Source organism: Octopus bimaculoides, chromosome 25 (assembly GCF_001194135.2).
Source record: "Octopus bimaculoides isolate UCB-OBI-ISO-001 chromosome 25, ASM119413v2, whole genome shotgun sequence".
Taxonomy (NCBI): domain Eukaryota; kingdom Metazoa; phylum Mollusca; class Cephalopoda; order Octopoda; family Octopodidae; genus Octopus; species Octopus bimaculoides.
Window position 1 is genome coordinate 1591601 of NC_069005.1, and position 15301 is coordinate 1606901.

At 37.7% G+C, this 15301-nt stretch overlaps 2 protein-coding genes across 2 annotated transcripts in view; one reads left to right on the top strand and one right to left on the bottom strand.

Moving 5' to 3' along the window:
- LOC106876043 (replication protein A 70 kDa DNA-binding subunit) overlaps positions 1-2622 on the bottom strand; it is a 21002-nt gene extending 18380 nt beyond the window's left edge. Inside the window, exons 1-3 of the mRNA XM_052976802.1 lie at positions 2455-2622; positions 1139-1186; positions 128-206 (exon numbers count right to left, since the gene is read on the bottom strand). Of these exons, the coding sequence (XP_052832762.1) occupies positions 128-206; positions 1139-1186; positions 2455-2487 (160 nt within the window). The 5' untranslated portion in view covers positions 2488-2622. The remainder of the gene's footprint in view (positions 1-127; positions 207-1138; positions 1187-2454) is intronic.
- A 131-nt stretch (positions 2623-2753) lies between these two features.
- The window catches only part of LOC106882829 (merlin), a 16835-nt gene continuing 4287 nt past the window's right edge, over positions 2754-15301 (top strand). Inside the window, exons 1-5 of the mRNA XM_052976844.1 lie at positions 2754-3434; positions 7522-7650; positions 9103-9309; positions 9944-10095; positions 10247-10322. Of these exons, the coding sequence (XP_052832804.1) occupies positions 3330-3434; positions 7522-7650; positions 9103-9309; positions 9944-10095; positions 10247-10322 (669 nt within the window). The 5' untranslated portion in view covers positions 2754-3329. The remainder of the gene's footprint in view (positions 3435-7521; positions 7651-9102; positions 9310-9943; positions 10096-10246; positions 10323-15301) is intronic.

Below are 15301 nucleotides of genomic sequence, written 5' to 3' on the forward strand. Positions count from 1 at the left end.
TATATATATATATATATACACACATACATATATATATATATATACACATACATATATATATATATATATATATATACATACACATATATATATACATACATACATATAAACAATAAAACATACTCACTGGAGTAACTCAGCTGACCATCAGACAATAAAAGACGATATCGTTCAGCGCCAGCAGAACTTGGGATCTTTTTTGAACTCTAGGGGAGAGAAAAACAAAAACAATGTAATTACCGTTTTACCATTTCTCTGCCACTATATATGTATTATCATCAGTCTCTCGTGTGTGTGTGTATATATATATATATATATATATATATATATACACACACACACACAATCATCATCATTTAATGTTTGTCTCCGATGCTAGGTTGGATGGTTTGGTAAGAGCCAGGCAGGTCTGAGAGTTGCATCAGATTCTGTTGGTTGTTTTAGTATGGTTTCTATGGCTGCATGCCCTTCCTAATGCCAACCACTTTACAGAGTGTTTATGTGCATATATATTGGGTTGGTGCATAATTATTGCGGCTTTTTTCCAACGAATTTTATTCAACAAAAAACAATAACAATATTTAACAAAAACATCTTTAAATGATGCCAAGCAAATCGGAAGCAGTAATTGAAGTAGATGGTGAATATGCTCCAGAATAATCATTTAAAGATGTTTTTGTTACATGTTATTGTTTTTGTTGAAAAAAAGCCGCAATAATTATGCACCAACCCAATATATTTGGTAGTTGGACAAATTCCTCCAAGAAATACAAGACAAACCTCTGACACTGGTTCTCAACCAGGATCCACATTACCCTTGGGAGTCCATTATAAAATTTGGTTATTAAAATTTATCTGCAATAAATTTCTTTTACTTCTTACAATACACAAAATATTTTAACAAACTTTTTTTTATACAATTCCTAAGAATATTTAATTCTAAAAATATATTAGAATTTCTAAAACATCAAATGGCTATGAAGGTCTTGTAGAGTGAAATAAGAATCAGAGGGGTCCATAGGCTGAGAATCAATGGGCCATGGATGGCCTAAAACACGACTCTCAATACATGAAGCGATCAAAATTTCTGGCAATTAATTTTATGATTTATTTAAATTTTCAGAAATAAAATATTTACCAAAATTTGAAGAATTGGATTCTCTATATTCTCTCCATTGATTATAGTCTAAAAGAAAAAGAAGAAAATAAAATAAAAGAAACACTGTTATTACCATAGTCACTGCATATCATCATCATTTAACGTCCGTTTTCCATGCTGGCATGGGTTAGACGGTTTTACAGAAGTTGGCAAGCCTGAGAGCTGCACCAGACTCCAACTTTCTGCTTCGGCAGGGCTTCTACAGCTTCACAACACCAACCACTTTACAGAGTGTACTGGGTGCATTTTGCGTGGCACCACCACTGGTGTCTTTTACACGGCACAGCACGGGCCATGCCATCGGCATAATATTTTTTAAAAATGGAAAAAAATACAGCATAAAGCTATATTCTTTTCTGACTTAGAGATTGGACTGTGGCCATGCTGGGGCACCACATTCAAGAGTTCTGTTAGGCAAATTACATCAACGCAAATATACATTGTTGAAATATTATTGCTCCTATCTTGAAATTAAATAAATTTCCCGAGTTTACGATCGCAAATATGAAAACCTGTCTCCACCGGGTCGATGGTGATGGTGGTGGTGGTCTGGGGTGGATCCGCAGTTCAGGTTTGGTTCCCAGTCGTAGAAACTTTACTTCAATAATGGTCTTGGGAAATGAATGAATACCACAACGTAACACACTTGAAGTCAACGAAATAGTTGACGAAAATGTCAAGTAATTAACACAATCGCAGAGCGCGTTCATCATCTTCGGAAAAGTTGGAGGAATTTACCAAATAGTTGCAACCAACACACACAAAAATGTATCTTTGCAAAATTTCGTTAACAAAAGTTTGTTTTTCTTTTCTTTTTCAGAAAGAAACTCATGGAGAAGAATTACCAAAATGTGGCACAACTGGATTCGATTCCGTATCTGGTGCAGGGCAGAGCCAAACGAGTTCCTACACAACTTAAATGCTTTTATTTGCTACTTACAAGAATAAACCATTTTGGGTTTTTTTTCCAGTTTGGAGTAATTAATAATACCAGAATGGACGTTCAGATATTTACACAAACATACAGACTTTATTGACGTAAAACAATTAGACATTCTTTTAAAACGTGTTACCAAACTAAATACGAATGCGCAGTTTAGTTTAAATTAAATCATTCGTCACCATAAAAGAACATGCAATACGACAAACGCTTGTGAATGTTGCTAACGCAGACGTTCACAGAATTAGAAATTTATTCTAAGAGAAGAATTGAGGGGAAAATAAAAAAGAAAAAACATTGTTTTGTTTGAATTACTCAAAAACATCAACAAAAGAAAATAAATTGTTCTAAATACCTGTAATGCTCCCGAAGTCAACTGGTAACTCATGATGCTTAAATATCAACGAAGAACACTAAAAATGATATTAAAAACTCTAAAATAACATTCAATGTCTGACTCTGTGTTGCACAACAGGCAAGAATTAAAGGGGACGTCTTCAACCAGAAATGGCGCGAAAGATTGATTTAGTGCCAAAAGTTATCTGACCCTGTTGCACATATCAGCCACTAGATGGCAGCAATGAATAAACAAGAGGAAACTAAAAAAAAATCTAGAGTTATCTATCTTGATTACTTGTTGTCAGTGAGTGTCCGCTGTGTGGCAGCACTTACCAACAGACAGGAATCTCCACAATTTACCATTTCTCGACCAATTCCAATCTCGATCGATCGATCATTGATCGGTTTTTATATACGTTGACGATTGTTTAGATCGGGAAATTACTCTTACGTTTTATCTCCGATCATCTCAGCATCCTGTGATTGTCTTATTAACTTTATATGAAGTTAACTCGGTGTAAATAACGTCAAATGCTCCAAGAAACGGATTCCTGTGTTGTTATTTATTTATTTATAAAACCATTCTTAGGAACTTTCCTTTAAACCTGTTGCTTTAATAACAATAATATTATTACCCCCGATCCTCTACGATTATTCTCACCATATATTATATATAAATATATATTTATATATATTTCTATTTTGCTGCCAAAGCAAATGTTGCATGTGTTGCATGGGTTCAAAAAGAGAAAGAAAACTTTGCACTGTTTACGTTTGCCAGAATTCTTCAATAACCTAACGAACAACTGGATGAAGTGAACGAACAGGTTTTTTGGGGGAATTATTTAAAAGTGTGGATATTTATCTTAGATTTATTCCAATTCATACAAAATGCCATTTGCAAATATGAAGAAAGTGGCATCTGTGTCGTCGAATACCAAAACCTATCCCGTCAGGGTGGCCACTATGGATGCTGAGCTTCAGTTTGTCATCGAAGTAAGTTCATTCCTCTGTCTGTCTCTCTGTCTCTCTTTCTCTTTCACTATGTATATATATAAATAATACACACACATATACATATATAGAAGTTGAAACTTCCTAAGTTTCACGAAGTTTTTTCCTGTCGGTTCGTAAGATTTACCGATTCTTCTCGGTCGAGAATCTTAGTCTCGCTAGTCAGATTTTTTCAATTTTTTAGTGTATTTTTACTATTAAATTCTGTCCAATTCATTTCGACAACTGCCCTGTGTTTGCATACTTTAAATCATCAAACACACATACGTGTATGTGTCTATAAATATATGTGTCTGTGTGTGTGTGTATATATATATATATATAATCATTACAGATATAGGGTAAAGGATTATTAATTTATTAATAAACTAATAATTAATAATTTTTACCAAGTAGTTCGGTATGTAAAAAACCATTATCGGTAAAGAACTGGCCACAGTCAAAAGACTGAAACAAGTAAAATAGTATAATTAAGGGATCAGCAACAGTTGCTTCACCACATACCGAAATTTAGAAATAGCAGTTAAAGTGCTGGAGCATTCTTACATATATGATACTAACACCGAAAGTTCTTTTGCATCGGAACTTCTTAAAATAGTTTTCATTTAGTTCCAACGCTGGAAACTCTCGTCCCTGGAGTTATTTTGTAACTTCTGCCGATTAATTAACAAATAACATATTTATTTGTTTTGATATGTAACATTCCTATAAGAATCGGAAATTGTTAAGTGCCCCGCACATCCCCCCTCAACCCTATCTTTTTCGCATGTGTGCGTTTTAAGAATCGCAGATGACGATTATGTTACAAAAAAAAGCAAAGGAAGGTGGGATGGAAGATTTTTTTGTTGTGCTCCCCCCCCCCCACACCTTTCGTTTTCCCTCGTAACTTATCAATTTGTTTTTTTTAGTTTTATTTACTTCCTTTTGTAAAATTTTGCTCCGATCTATGTTTTTTTCAAACGTCTTAGACTTGTGTTTTGCCAAAAACTATGCGCGTAACTTTTTAAAAGCTTTAAATCTTAAGAGGAAATTGTTTTTCGAAAAAAAGAAGGTCAAAACTCAAAAATTACGGAAAAGGTGGGCCAACGGCTGGGGCGGGGGTGGAATGAGCCATCCTCCTGCCCATCAACACACCCCCGCCAACAAAAACTTTTTTGTTTTTCGTAGAATCGTCATCTACGATGCTTAAAACATATACAACTGAAGAATTTACGTTTTTTTTTGTTTTGTTTTTTGGCGCACTAGATAATTCCCGAGTATTCTTTAGGAATACACACATACACACTCAAATTTCTACACACACACATATATAGACACGACAGCGAAGGAGTTAAGAAAGTTTATTTATATGAGATAACCAAATTTCACAGCCATTTGATGCGATGAAAATATCTTTTATCGGGCACATATATTATTGTTAGTTTGTTTTTAGCCAGCTGGGTTACGGCCATACTGGATCAGTGCCTTCTGTAATATTGCTGTTCTATAATAGTTACACAACTTCAGTTCCTATTCGGTGTTCGGCATCAATAAATGGAAACAATAGAAGCTACACTCGACCCGTTTATATCCGCTTCCTCGTTTAGAGGTGACAGATCATCGTTTGGTATTATGGAGTCTCTGAATCTCCTAATGAACCCGTTAATATATTGCAATACAATATCCATTTGTTGATGTTTTATATACAAACGTTTTGGGTTCGATCTTACTACCTCTGAATAGCACCCCAGGACAGATGTCTTCTCTAGCTTCAGGTTGATCCCTGCCTTGTGAGTGGAATTTGGTAGATGGAAATTGTGCTGAAGCACGATGTATGTGTCTGTCAGGTCACTTGTGAGGTCTCATGAGCCCTCCTGGTAACGTGGAATCCAGTACAACCTGTTGTGTGGTTGGGTCGTCAGCAACTAAACTGGCCCCTTCACTAACCTTGCCTGGTGAGAGAGGGTTGCTAGAAACCCAGCAGGACTAAAAACAAGACCTGTGAAAATGACAGAGGAACCCAGTATAGATTCAATGAGTATCTAGCAACAGCACAGCTCCTCATGAATTCTGGGTTGATGTTTGGCATCCTGGGAGTGAGGAATCCTTCAGCTTTTGTTAAAGCTTGTCTCTAGGAAAAGGTCGGTCTGATATGAAACCAGATATGGAGAGAATAGCATTTAACATTTGTTTGCTTTTGAGATCATGGGGTTTCCACATTCCCGAGCTTGCAACCCATAGTGGGTACTATAGACTCTGCCCTGGTTTGTCTGTGGATCATGTCAGTAGGCTGGAGTGGGGTCTGTGAGGTGTTGTACAAACTTTATTGGACTTAAAATGTTAAGTTACAGAATCCACAGGCAAGGGGACTTTCAGATGTCTGGTTTAGAAACAATTTTATTTGCATAAAGCAAGGGTCTTATTTTCCTTTTTATGATAATTGATCCAAAGTAAAAGAAAGAAATATAAAAACATCTGCTTCGATTGCAAAAAGCTGAATATTTTGCTAAAAAGACAGGTGTGGCAGCCCTAAAAATACTACAAATAATAACAAATGTAACTTAATTAAACATGACCTTAATTAAACATGAACTCAATTAAACTATGATCAAGGAACGTTTTTTTTTTGTTCGTTTTACTGAAGTCATCATCATCGACATCAGCAACATGAATGAAAAATCTAAAATGTTTGGAAGGAATAAAACAGGAAGTGATCAACAACATAGTTTTTTATGTCCGGTTTGCCATTGCTGGTATTTGGACAGGACATTCTGAGACAGTGTTTCACTGGTGTGTGTCCTTCCTGTCACAAACCTTTGTTTGTCCTCTCTTATGACACATGTAGCAACATGACAATGGTGTACCTATTCAGAAAACCAAGATATACATCAGTACCATCATCATCACCATCACCATTATCATTACTGTTTTATGTCTTACGTTTCCATCCTTGCAGTGTCAGAGGTAAGGTTCATTGAGGTAGATTTTTCTGGGGCCAGGTGCTCTTCCTGTTGCCAACCTTCACCTGTTTCCAATCAAGATAACGTTTCCCCATGACCAGACAGGTTTTTTATGGTAGACTGGAAACGAACACCATCACGTGTATGACAGTGATGCATGTTTATAATCATCACATGATTTGAGGACAAGAGTGTATACACACACACTCTCTGGGCTTCTTTCTTCTGAAATCCACTCACAAGGGTTTGATTAGCTCAGGGCTATAATAGAAGACACTTGCTCAAGGTTGGATGGTTTGACTGAGAGCCAGCGGCTGCACCAGGCTCCAATCTGATCTGGCAATGTTTCTACAGCTGGATGCCCTTCCTAATGCCAACCACTCCGAGAGTGTAGTGAGTGCTTTTTACATGCCACTGGCACAGGAGCCGATAAGGCAGGCATGGTAACAATCACGTTTGGATGGTGCTTTTTATGTGCCACCAGCACAGGAGCCAGTCAGTGGGTACTGGCATCAGTCACAATCGGCTGGTGCTTTGTATGTGCCACCGGCAAAAATTTGAATGAAATTGGTTGTGTAGTTCTGGAGTTTTAGGGATTCACACAGACACACACACAGACATACATTCTCATTATATATATATATATATATATATATATATATATATATATATATATATAAATGCATATATATTTGTGTGTCTATGTTTGTCCCCACCACCTTCACTTGACAACCAATGTTGGTGTGCTTACGTTCCCGTAACTTAGTGGTTCGGCAAAAGAGGCCAATAGAATAAGTACTAGGCTTACAAAGAATAAGTCCTAGGGCCGATTTCTTCAACTTACGGCTGTGCTCCAGCATGGCCACAGTCAAATGACTGAAACAAATAAAAGAAAGAAAAGATAAGAAAATTGTCTATTTGATAAATATGGAACAACATAAAAACAACCTGTATCTCATTTCCATTTGTTTCTATGTTTCAAATATTTCTCTTCATAAACTCAATGTTATTTCTCTGTGAATCAATCCAAACAGTCCAGTTTTGTTGTTGTTGCTTATTAATGGTGTTAGTTTTTACATTTCTCGTATTTTTTACCAAAATGTTGCATTGTCGCCTTCTTTGTTTTGCAGTCACGAACCACAGGCAAAGAACTTTTCGAAATGGTGTGTCGAACGATTGGTCTCCGTGAATCTTGGTACTTTGGTTTACAATTTGTCGATTCCAAAGGATATGTTGCCTGGCTAAAGTTCGATAAAAGGGTAATAAATATTTTTATATTTTTAATTATTCACAAATAGTTTATTTGTTCTAATTCAGTGTTCCTCAACCTTTTTACCTTTGCGTAACCCTTAAAATAAAATTACACATCTCAAGGAACCCCTGCACAAAAAATATTATAAACCATATCTTTCTCATATTTTTTTCACCATAGTTCACATAGTAAATGTCATATGTGTGTGTGTGTGTGTGTGTATGTATATATATACAGGGTGTCCACAAAGTCTGGGTACATGGGGATTATCACATACTTTAAGAAATTATTATTTCTTATATTTAATTGTTTATGTTATGAGTTTATTTACTCCATGTACCCAGACTTTGTGGACACCCTGTATATATATATATATATATAACGATCATGAAATTCGCATTAGCTTAGCTCACTCTTTCTTGCGGAACCCCTAGGAACCTTTTGCAGAACCCTAGGGTTCCCGGGAACCCCAGTTGAAAAACGCTGTTCTAACTACAGGCCTGTATAGACACAGAAATGTGGGGAAGGGCTCATCAGTTATATCGAACCCCAGTGCTCAACTGGTCCTTATTCTATCAACTGCAAAAAGATGAAGGGCCAAGTCAACATTTGGGACTCAAAACATAAAACTGTAGGGAATGCCACTTAGCAGTTTATCTGGCATTTCAACAATTCTGCCAGCTTGTTTCCTTGATAATAAATGCAGATTTTGCTTCAGTCATTATGCTTGTATGACGTATCTCTGATGACCTCAGTCTATTTTTAACAGTTAGTTTATTGGAAGAGAATCTAGAATAGGATATCACATAGACCTATGGCATGAAGATGTAGAAATTTTACCAAAATCATCTGAAAGCATGTCCAGCCATGGGGAAATATTACCTTGCTTGGAAATAGTTGAAGGTCGGCTACAGGACAAGCATTCAGCCATAGAAAATATACCTCAATGAATTTCGTTTGACCCATGCAGGCATGGAAAAGTGGACCTTAAAATGGTGATGCTGATGGCTTTGAAGTATACTGTTTGTTTTTTTAATGCACTACGTCTTTAAAAGGGACCTTCCCAGGATGAAATACTGCAGCCTAAAAGCATTTGAAAACACACACATATTAAGTACATGACGTCAATAATGTTCACACACACACACACATACACACAGACATATGTACACATACATATGACTCAGACACATAAGCATTGCTTGTGTTAACCCTTTCAAGAAAACCTGTCAAAGACTGCCCCTATTTCTATGATACACATTCCCTGTTTTAAACAGTCAAATTTCTTGTTAACATAAGTTCTAAACTCCTACTTAAATTATTTCAATAAACTCTTCGATATTTTCATAATTAATTAAAACAAAGGCATTTCAAGAGAAATGGTAATAAAAGAGTTAAGATATTTGGGTATTGCTTTCCATGTTCTACCATAATTTACATTTCTTGTTTTGAAATTTAGGTTTTAAATCAGGATGTACCCAAAGAAAACCCGATTCCATTTCTGTTTCTTGCCAAACTCTTTCCTGAAGATGTCTCTGAAGAACTTATCCAAGAAATCACCCAACACTTATTTTTTCTCCAAGTCAAGCAGTCAATTCTTAACATGGACATTTACTGCCCACCCGAAGCTTCTGTTCTTCTTGCTTCATACGCAGTCCAAGCCAAGGTCAGTAGTAGTATTATATACACACACACACACATGCATGCATACAGTGTGTTTCTTTCAGTTTTTGTCTACTAAATCGACTTATGAAGCTTTGTCAGCCCATTGCCATCACACAGGGGTTCTCCATTGGGGATCCATTTAAGATTTTGTTGGTAGTAAAAATTACGTGCAAATAAATTGCTTACACAATCGTTGCCAGCGTCGCCTTACTGGCACATGTGCCGGTGGCACATGAAAAGCGACATTCAAATTTGGTCAATGCCATTGCCACCAGACTGGCTCCCATGCAGTTAGCACATAAAAAACACCTTTTGAGCGTGGCCGTTGCCAGAACCGCATGACTGGCCCTCGTACCGGTAGCATGTAAAAGCTCCCACTACACTCTTGGAGTGGTTGGCGTTAGGAAGAGCATCCAGCTGTAGAAACTCTGCCAGATCAGATTGGAGCCTGGTGCAGGCTTCTGGCTTGCCAGTCCTCAGTCAAACCGTCCAACCCATGCCAGGGGATTGAACCTAGAACCACGAGGGTGAGAAAGCTAACTTCTCAAGAACACATCCATGTCCGTACCTAATTATTGAGGAGAAAGTAAAAGAAATAACTGAATTTCATTTTTTTTCCCAATTTCCTTTTCCAGTTAGGAGATTATGATGAAGGGAACTATAAACCTGGGATGTTATCCAGTGAAGATCTGCTTCCTCAGAGGGTTATCGACCAATATCAGATGACTCCTGAAATGTGGGCTGAGAGAATCAAAGTATGGTATGCTGATCATAGAGGATTGCCAAGGTACATGTAGTCACTTTTTTGTATCTTCTCCTTCTGGTTTTAGTCATTGAATCAGAGGCTGTGTTGGGGCCCTGTCTGCAAAGGTTTAGACAGTTATGTCAACACACCCTTACATATATTTTTTTTCCTTTTGTATTTTTTTTTTTTTTAGGGATGAAGCTGAGATGGAATATTTAAAGATTGTTCAAGATTTCCAGATGTATGGAGTAAACTATTTTCAGATCAAGGTATCACTTATTTTGTTTAGTTTTTTTCTTTGTTACTTTCTGTTTTTCATTGAATGAAGACCTGCAAAAGTCAGTCTTCTTTCAGCTGCATTCTCTCGGAAGAAAGTTCCTTGGCTAAGATTCTCCTTTTTGTGTTTTTGTCAGAAATGATATGAAACAGTGTGCGTCACGTCCGCATGAACATACTAACAGCATAGACAGGACTTGTTGCAGGTTTAGAAGCAATCCATAAGTCACATTTGTGATTAGCTTACTTTTATCAAAGATGCTTTTTATTCACAACAACCATCTTCTTTTAACGTCCAACAACCATCATCTTTTAACGTCCAACAACCATCATCTTTACAGCAACCCTTCGTGTGTGTGTGTGTATATAAGTAGAATTCACAAAAATCAAAAGACAAAGACAGGTTGTGTAGACAACAAACAGATGTATTAGTTTAATGCTCAGGAAGTGAAGAAGTCTTTAACATTTCGAGTCTACGCTCTTCCACAGAAAGAAACAGGGAGAGAAAATAAAGAATGTGTAGTGGCTAGCAATCTGTATGAACAGATGCAGCTGTCTTTTACAAGATCAGCGACAGTGAGTCGCTCGAAAAGTATGTAGTAATTTGCGAGTGGAATGAGCTTTCATCACTAGCCAGTGACTAACGCACGCTGAGGACGGGTAACCACCCAGAAACTCGAGTCCGTGTGTATCACGTAAGGCTAGAGATGGGAGCGATGACCTCCCCTCGTCAATACTAATCGGACGCAGACTGTATGTCATTAGCCAGCTGGCGGAAATGTTTTCCTGGGGCTATAAACAACAGTAGCACTGTCCTGTATAGAACGCCACACTTAGTTGGCAAATATATGTTACGATTCCGTACCGCTACTGTTTATATTTCGCTCAAAGATTTAATATAACATATCTCTATCTTTTCCGAGATGAGCGGCAGTGAGTCGCAAGAAAAGTATATAGTAATTTGCGAGTGGAATGAGATTTTATCACTAGCCAGTGATTAACACATGCTGAGGACGGGTAACCACCCAGAAATTCAAATCCATGTGTATCACCTTCATGCTGGCCAAGGTGTCATAGTTTCCATTGCAGCTGTCCATGTTACGTCTTACAGTCTTTACAATGTTTACAGAGCACTGAGCAACTGTTATGATGTCGGCATTTTTATACCCGGCGCGAATCATCATGATATAAGAAACTTTTTCAATATTCAGATGGCTTCCAGTCCTCCATGTCAACTAATGTTTTTCTCAGCTACAACTTTAATCTTTATGCTTTGCAGCGACTTTGACTGTTCACCAATATTTCAAGCTGTTCCTGAGAAAAACGAGACATAAAAATTCGTAAAATTTTGCCCGAACACCCCGTAAATTTAATAGCTTTTGTGCGTTTTCGGATAGCTAAAAGGGTCCTTCTATGATGTAATTGCATTAGCTTCAACGCACGAGTTCAGGTAAAAAGAAAAAAAAAGCACTCTAAAATTAACTCTGAGATTAAAACAGCAAACATTTTCAAAATGAGAACATTTTTTTCAATTTTATTAAACAGAAAGTAATTACATCGCGAAACTAATTTCGCTTTTTATAAACAGACAAAAAAAAAAGCATGAATATTTTTTATATATTTCTTGAGGATCAAAATTGTCGTCGCACCGCTGCGACATCTCAAAAATTAAATAAAACGTAAATTCAGCAGATTTTGTGTGTTTTTAAGTGGCCAAATTGTTTTGTTCACGGTGTTACCTTATCAGTTTCAATATAAGGTCACGGAGCAAGCCACCTGCTAGACAAGAACAACTCCAAATTTATGTTTATTTCTTATCTTTTACTTGTTTCAGTCATTAAAGCGTGGCCATGCTGGGGTACTGCCGTTAAGAATTTTAGTTATACAAATCGACCCCAGTACATATTTTTCTTGTGAAACCTGGTACTTGTTCTAGCGGCCTCTTTTACTAAACATACCAACACCGGTTGTCAAGCGGTGGTGGAAGACAAATAGAGACCCCTACATACACAGACGCATATACGATGTGCTTCTTTCAGTTTCCGTCTTCTAAATCTACTCATAAGGCTTTGCTCGACCCGAGGTTAGAGGAGAAGACACTTGCTCAAGGTACTACGCAGTAGGACTCAACCCAGAACCATGTGGTTGAGAAGAAAAACATATTTTCCAAATATTGGCTACAAACAAGATTTTTTCAGAAAGCATGAATTTTTTTCTGAAAACAGCACAGTAAAAATATCTTCTTAAGATTTGCCTACGAAAACCAACGCTAGGATTTACTCTATTTGTAAGCCTCTGATTGTCTATGTCATGTCTTGGGAGAGTCATTAAAGAGTAAAGGGTAATGGCTCCCTTCGATCATGAAAGAACGTGGGATTGCACCTGGAAAGTTCCCTTCCGAAGTACAAGTCCGGGCGAAGTTGTTTATGGAAGGCCAGAAGTCACCCATGCATACCACTCTTCCCTCTCCATGCCATCGGTGTTGTCCAAAGGAAAGGCAAAGGCCGATACAGTTTGGCACCAGTGACGTTGCCATTCTTTTCTACAGCTGAGGGAAATGAAGCAACGTGAAGTGAAGTGTCTTGCTGAAGAACACAACACACAACCCGATCCGAGAATCGAACTCAATACTTCGTGATTGGGAGCCCGACGCACTAATCACTGAGCTATTCGCCTTCACAGGGAGAGTCATTACACCTATAATAACACACGCACAGATTCAATTCCACTTCTTCGTTGTTAGTCAATGGGCTATATGTCTTACCATCTAACTAACTGATCGTTTATTAAATGTGCCGGTTAAACAATCAATCGAGTGTTTGTTTGCAAGTCCGAGTTCTTTCTTCGCTACCTTTTCAATGACTTTTTCTCTCGCTTCACTGTCTGCTCTGTGTCGAAGTTCTTTTGTCGCTGTTTGCGAATAGCGGCGAAAGAACTTTGACTAACAAACAACCGATTGATTTTTTTAACCAACACATTAAACAAACGATCAAGTAGTTGGTTGGTTAGATATTTAACCGTGAATGCGCGTGGCTTAGTGGTTAGAGTATTCGGCTCATGATCGTTAAGTTGTGAGTTCAATTCTCGGCGAAGGGTTGTGTCCTTGGGCAAGACATTTTATTTCCTGGTGCTCCAGTCCACTTAGCTAGCAAAAATGAATAGTGCCTATATTTCAATGGACCAGCCTTGTCACACTGTGTCACATTGTATCTCACTACGTTAAGGGTACGTATGTATGTGGAGTGCTCAGCCACATGCACGTTAATTTCACGAGCAGGCTGTTCTGTTGAATTGGATCAACTGGGACCCTTGACATCGTGACTGAGAGAGTGTCAGATATTTAACAAATTGGCTGACAATAAAGAAGTGGAAAGAAGCAGTGCGTGTGTTTATTACTGGCGTAATGACTCACCCAAGACACAACAGAACTTGTTTCAACACACGAATTTACATCTAGAATCTTGCAAACCTAAAACGAAACCGAAGCCAGGGCTGAATAATGTTACACAAAAACGAGGGAAAACAACAGCGCAGAAGCAACGAAGACAACAACAACAAAAACAATCCTAGCTAGATGAATAAAACAACAGCAGGAATTTAAACTACAAATAAAAGTAAACACGAAATAAGTCGGCAACATACAGAAAGTAAGACATAATGAGAAAAACATTCGAAGAACAGAACATAAGCAATTAAAATTAGAAGACAGAAAGGAAATTTATTTATCATGGAAAATTGTTTTTTGCTCCTGGACTTTTTTGGTAGAACCATTATATTGGCAGGAATTGTCAGAGGCCGGACAAGATGCCCTGCTGTTTTTCTTCCTACTCGTTATGTTCTGATGACGGCCAGTCAGTAGAAACTGCGAAACCACTGTCAACATTTATATGGCTGTGTGGTAAGAAGCTTGCTTCCGAACCACATGGTTCTAGGTTCAGTCCCACTACGTGGCACCTTGGGCAAGTGTCCTCTACTATAGCCTCGGGCTGACCAAAGCCTTGTGAGTGGATTTGGTAGACGGAAACTGAAAGATGCCCATCATATATATATATATATATATATATATATATATATTTATATATATATTGGCTAAACTGGCAATATGACCATCCCCAAATACAACAATATATATATATGTATATATATATATGTACACATACACACATATGTATGTATGTATGTATGTATCTATGTTTGTCCCCCTACCATCGCCTGACAACCGATGTTGGTGTGTTTGCGTCCCTGCAACTTAACGGTTCGGCAAAAGCGACCGATAGATTAAGTACCATTAAGTACAAGGCGCACAAAGAATAAGTCCTGGGGTCGATTTGTTCGACTAAATGCGATGCTCTTGAATGGCCACAGTCAAATGACTCGAACAAGTAAGAGAATATATATAGAGACAGACAGACAGACAACAGATAGATACATACATACATAGACAGACGTACATATATACATATATACGCACAGGCGCGTGCGCGCACACACACACACACACACACGTATACATACATACATACATACATACGTACATACATACATACTGTGGGGGTCGAGAAAATAAAGTGCTATTCAAGTACCGGGATCGACTTGCGCTTCCCTTCGAAACTGCTAACCTTGAAACCCGCAACGGACAAGCGTTCCATTCAAGGGGCATGTTGAGATTTCGGTAACTTATACAGGGTGCGGCAGAAATACCGCCCACATTTGAAAGGTTGACAAAAGGAAAAAGAAACAACATTTATGAAAAATTAATTTTACTGTTGTTTGAACAAAGGGTTACAGTTTTTGTTCATTAGCTAAATGAAAACATCATTGGCACTTGCATAAGTTCATTAGCAACACATATTATTATTTATTCATGCGCTCTTTTTAAAGCCTAGCCAGGCTCATGGGCCCGGTTTCCCGGTTTCTATGACATGTGTTCCCCCCAGCTGGACGGGACGCCAGTCCATCGCAGCTTTACTCA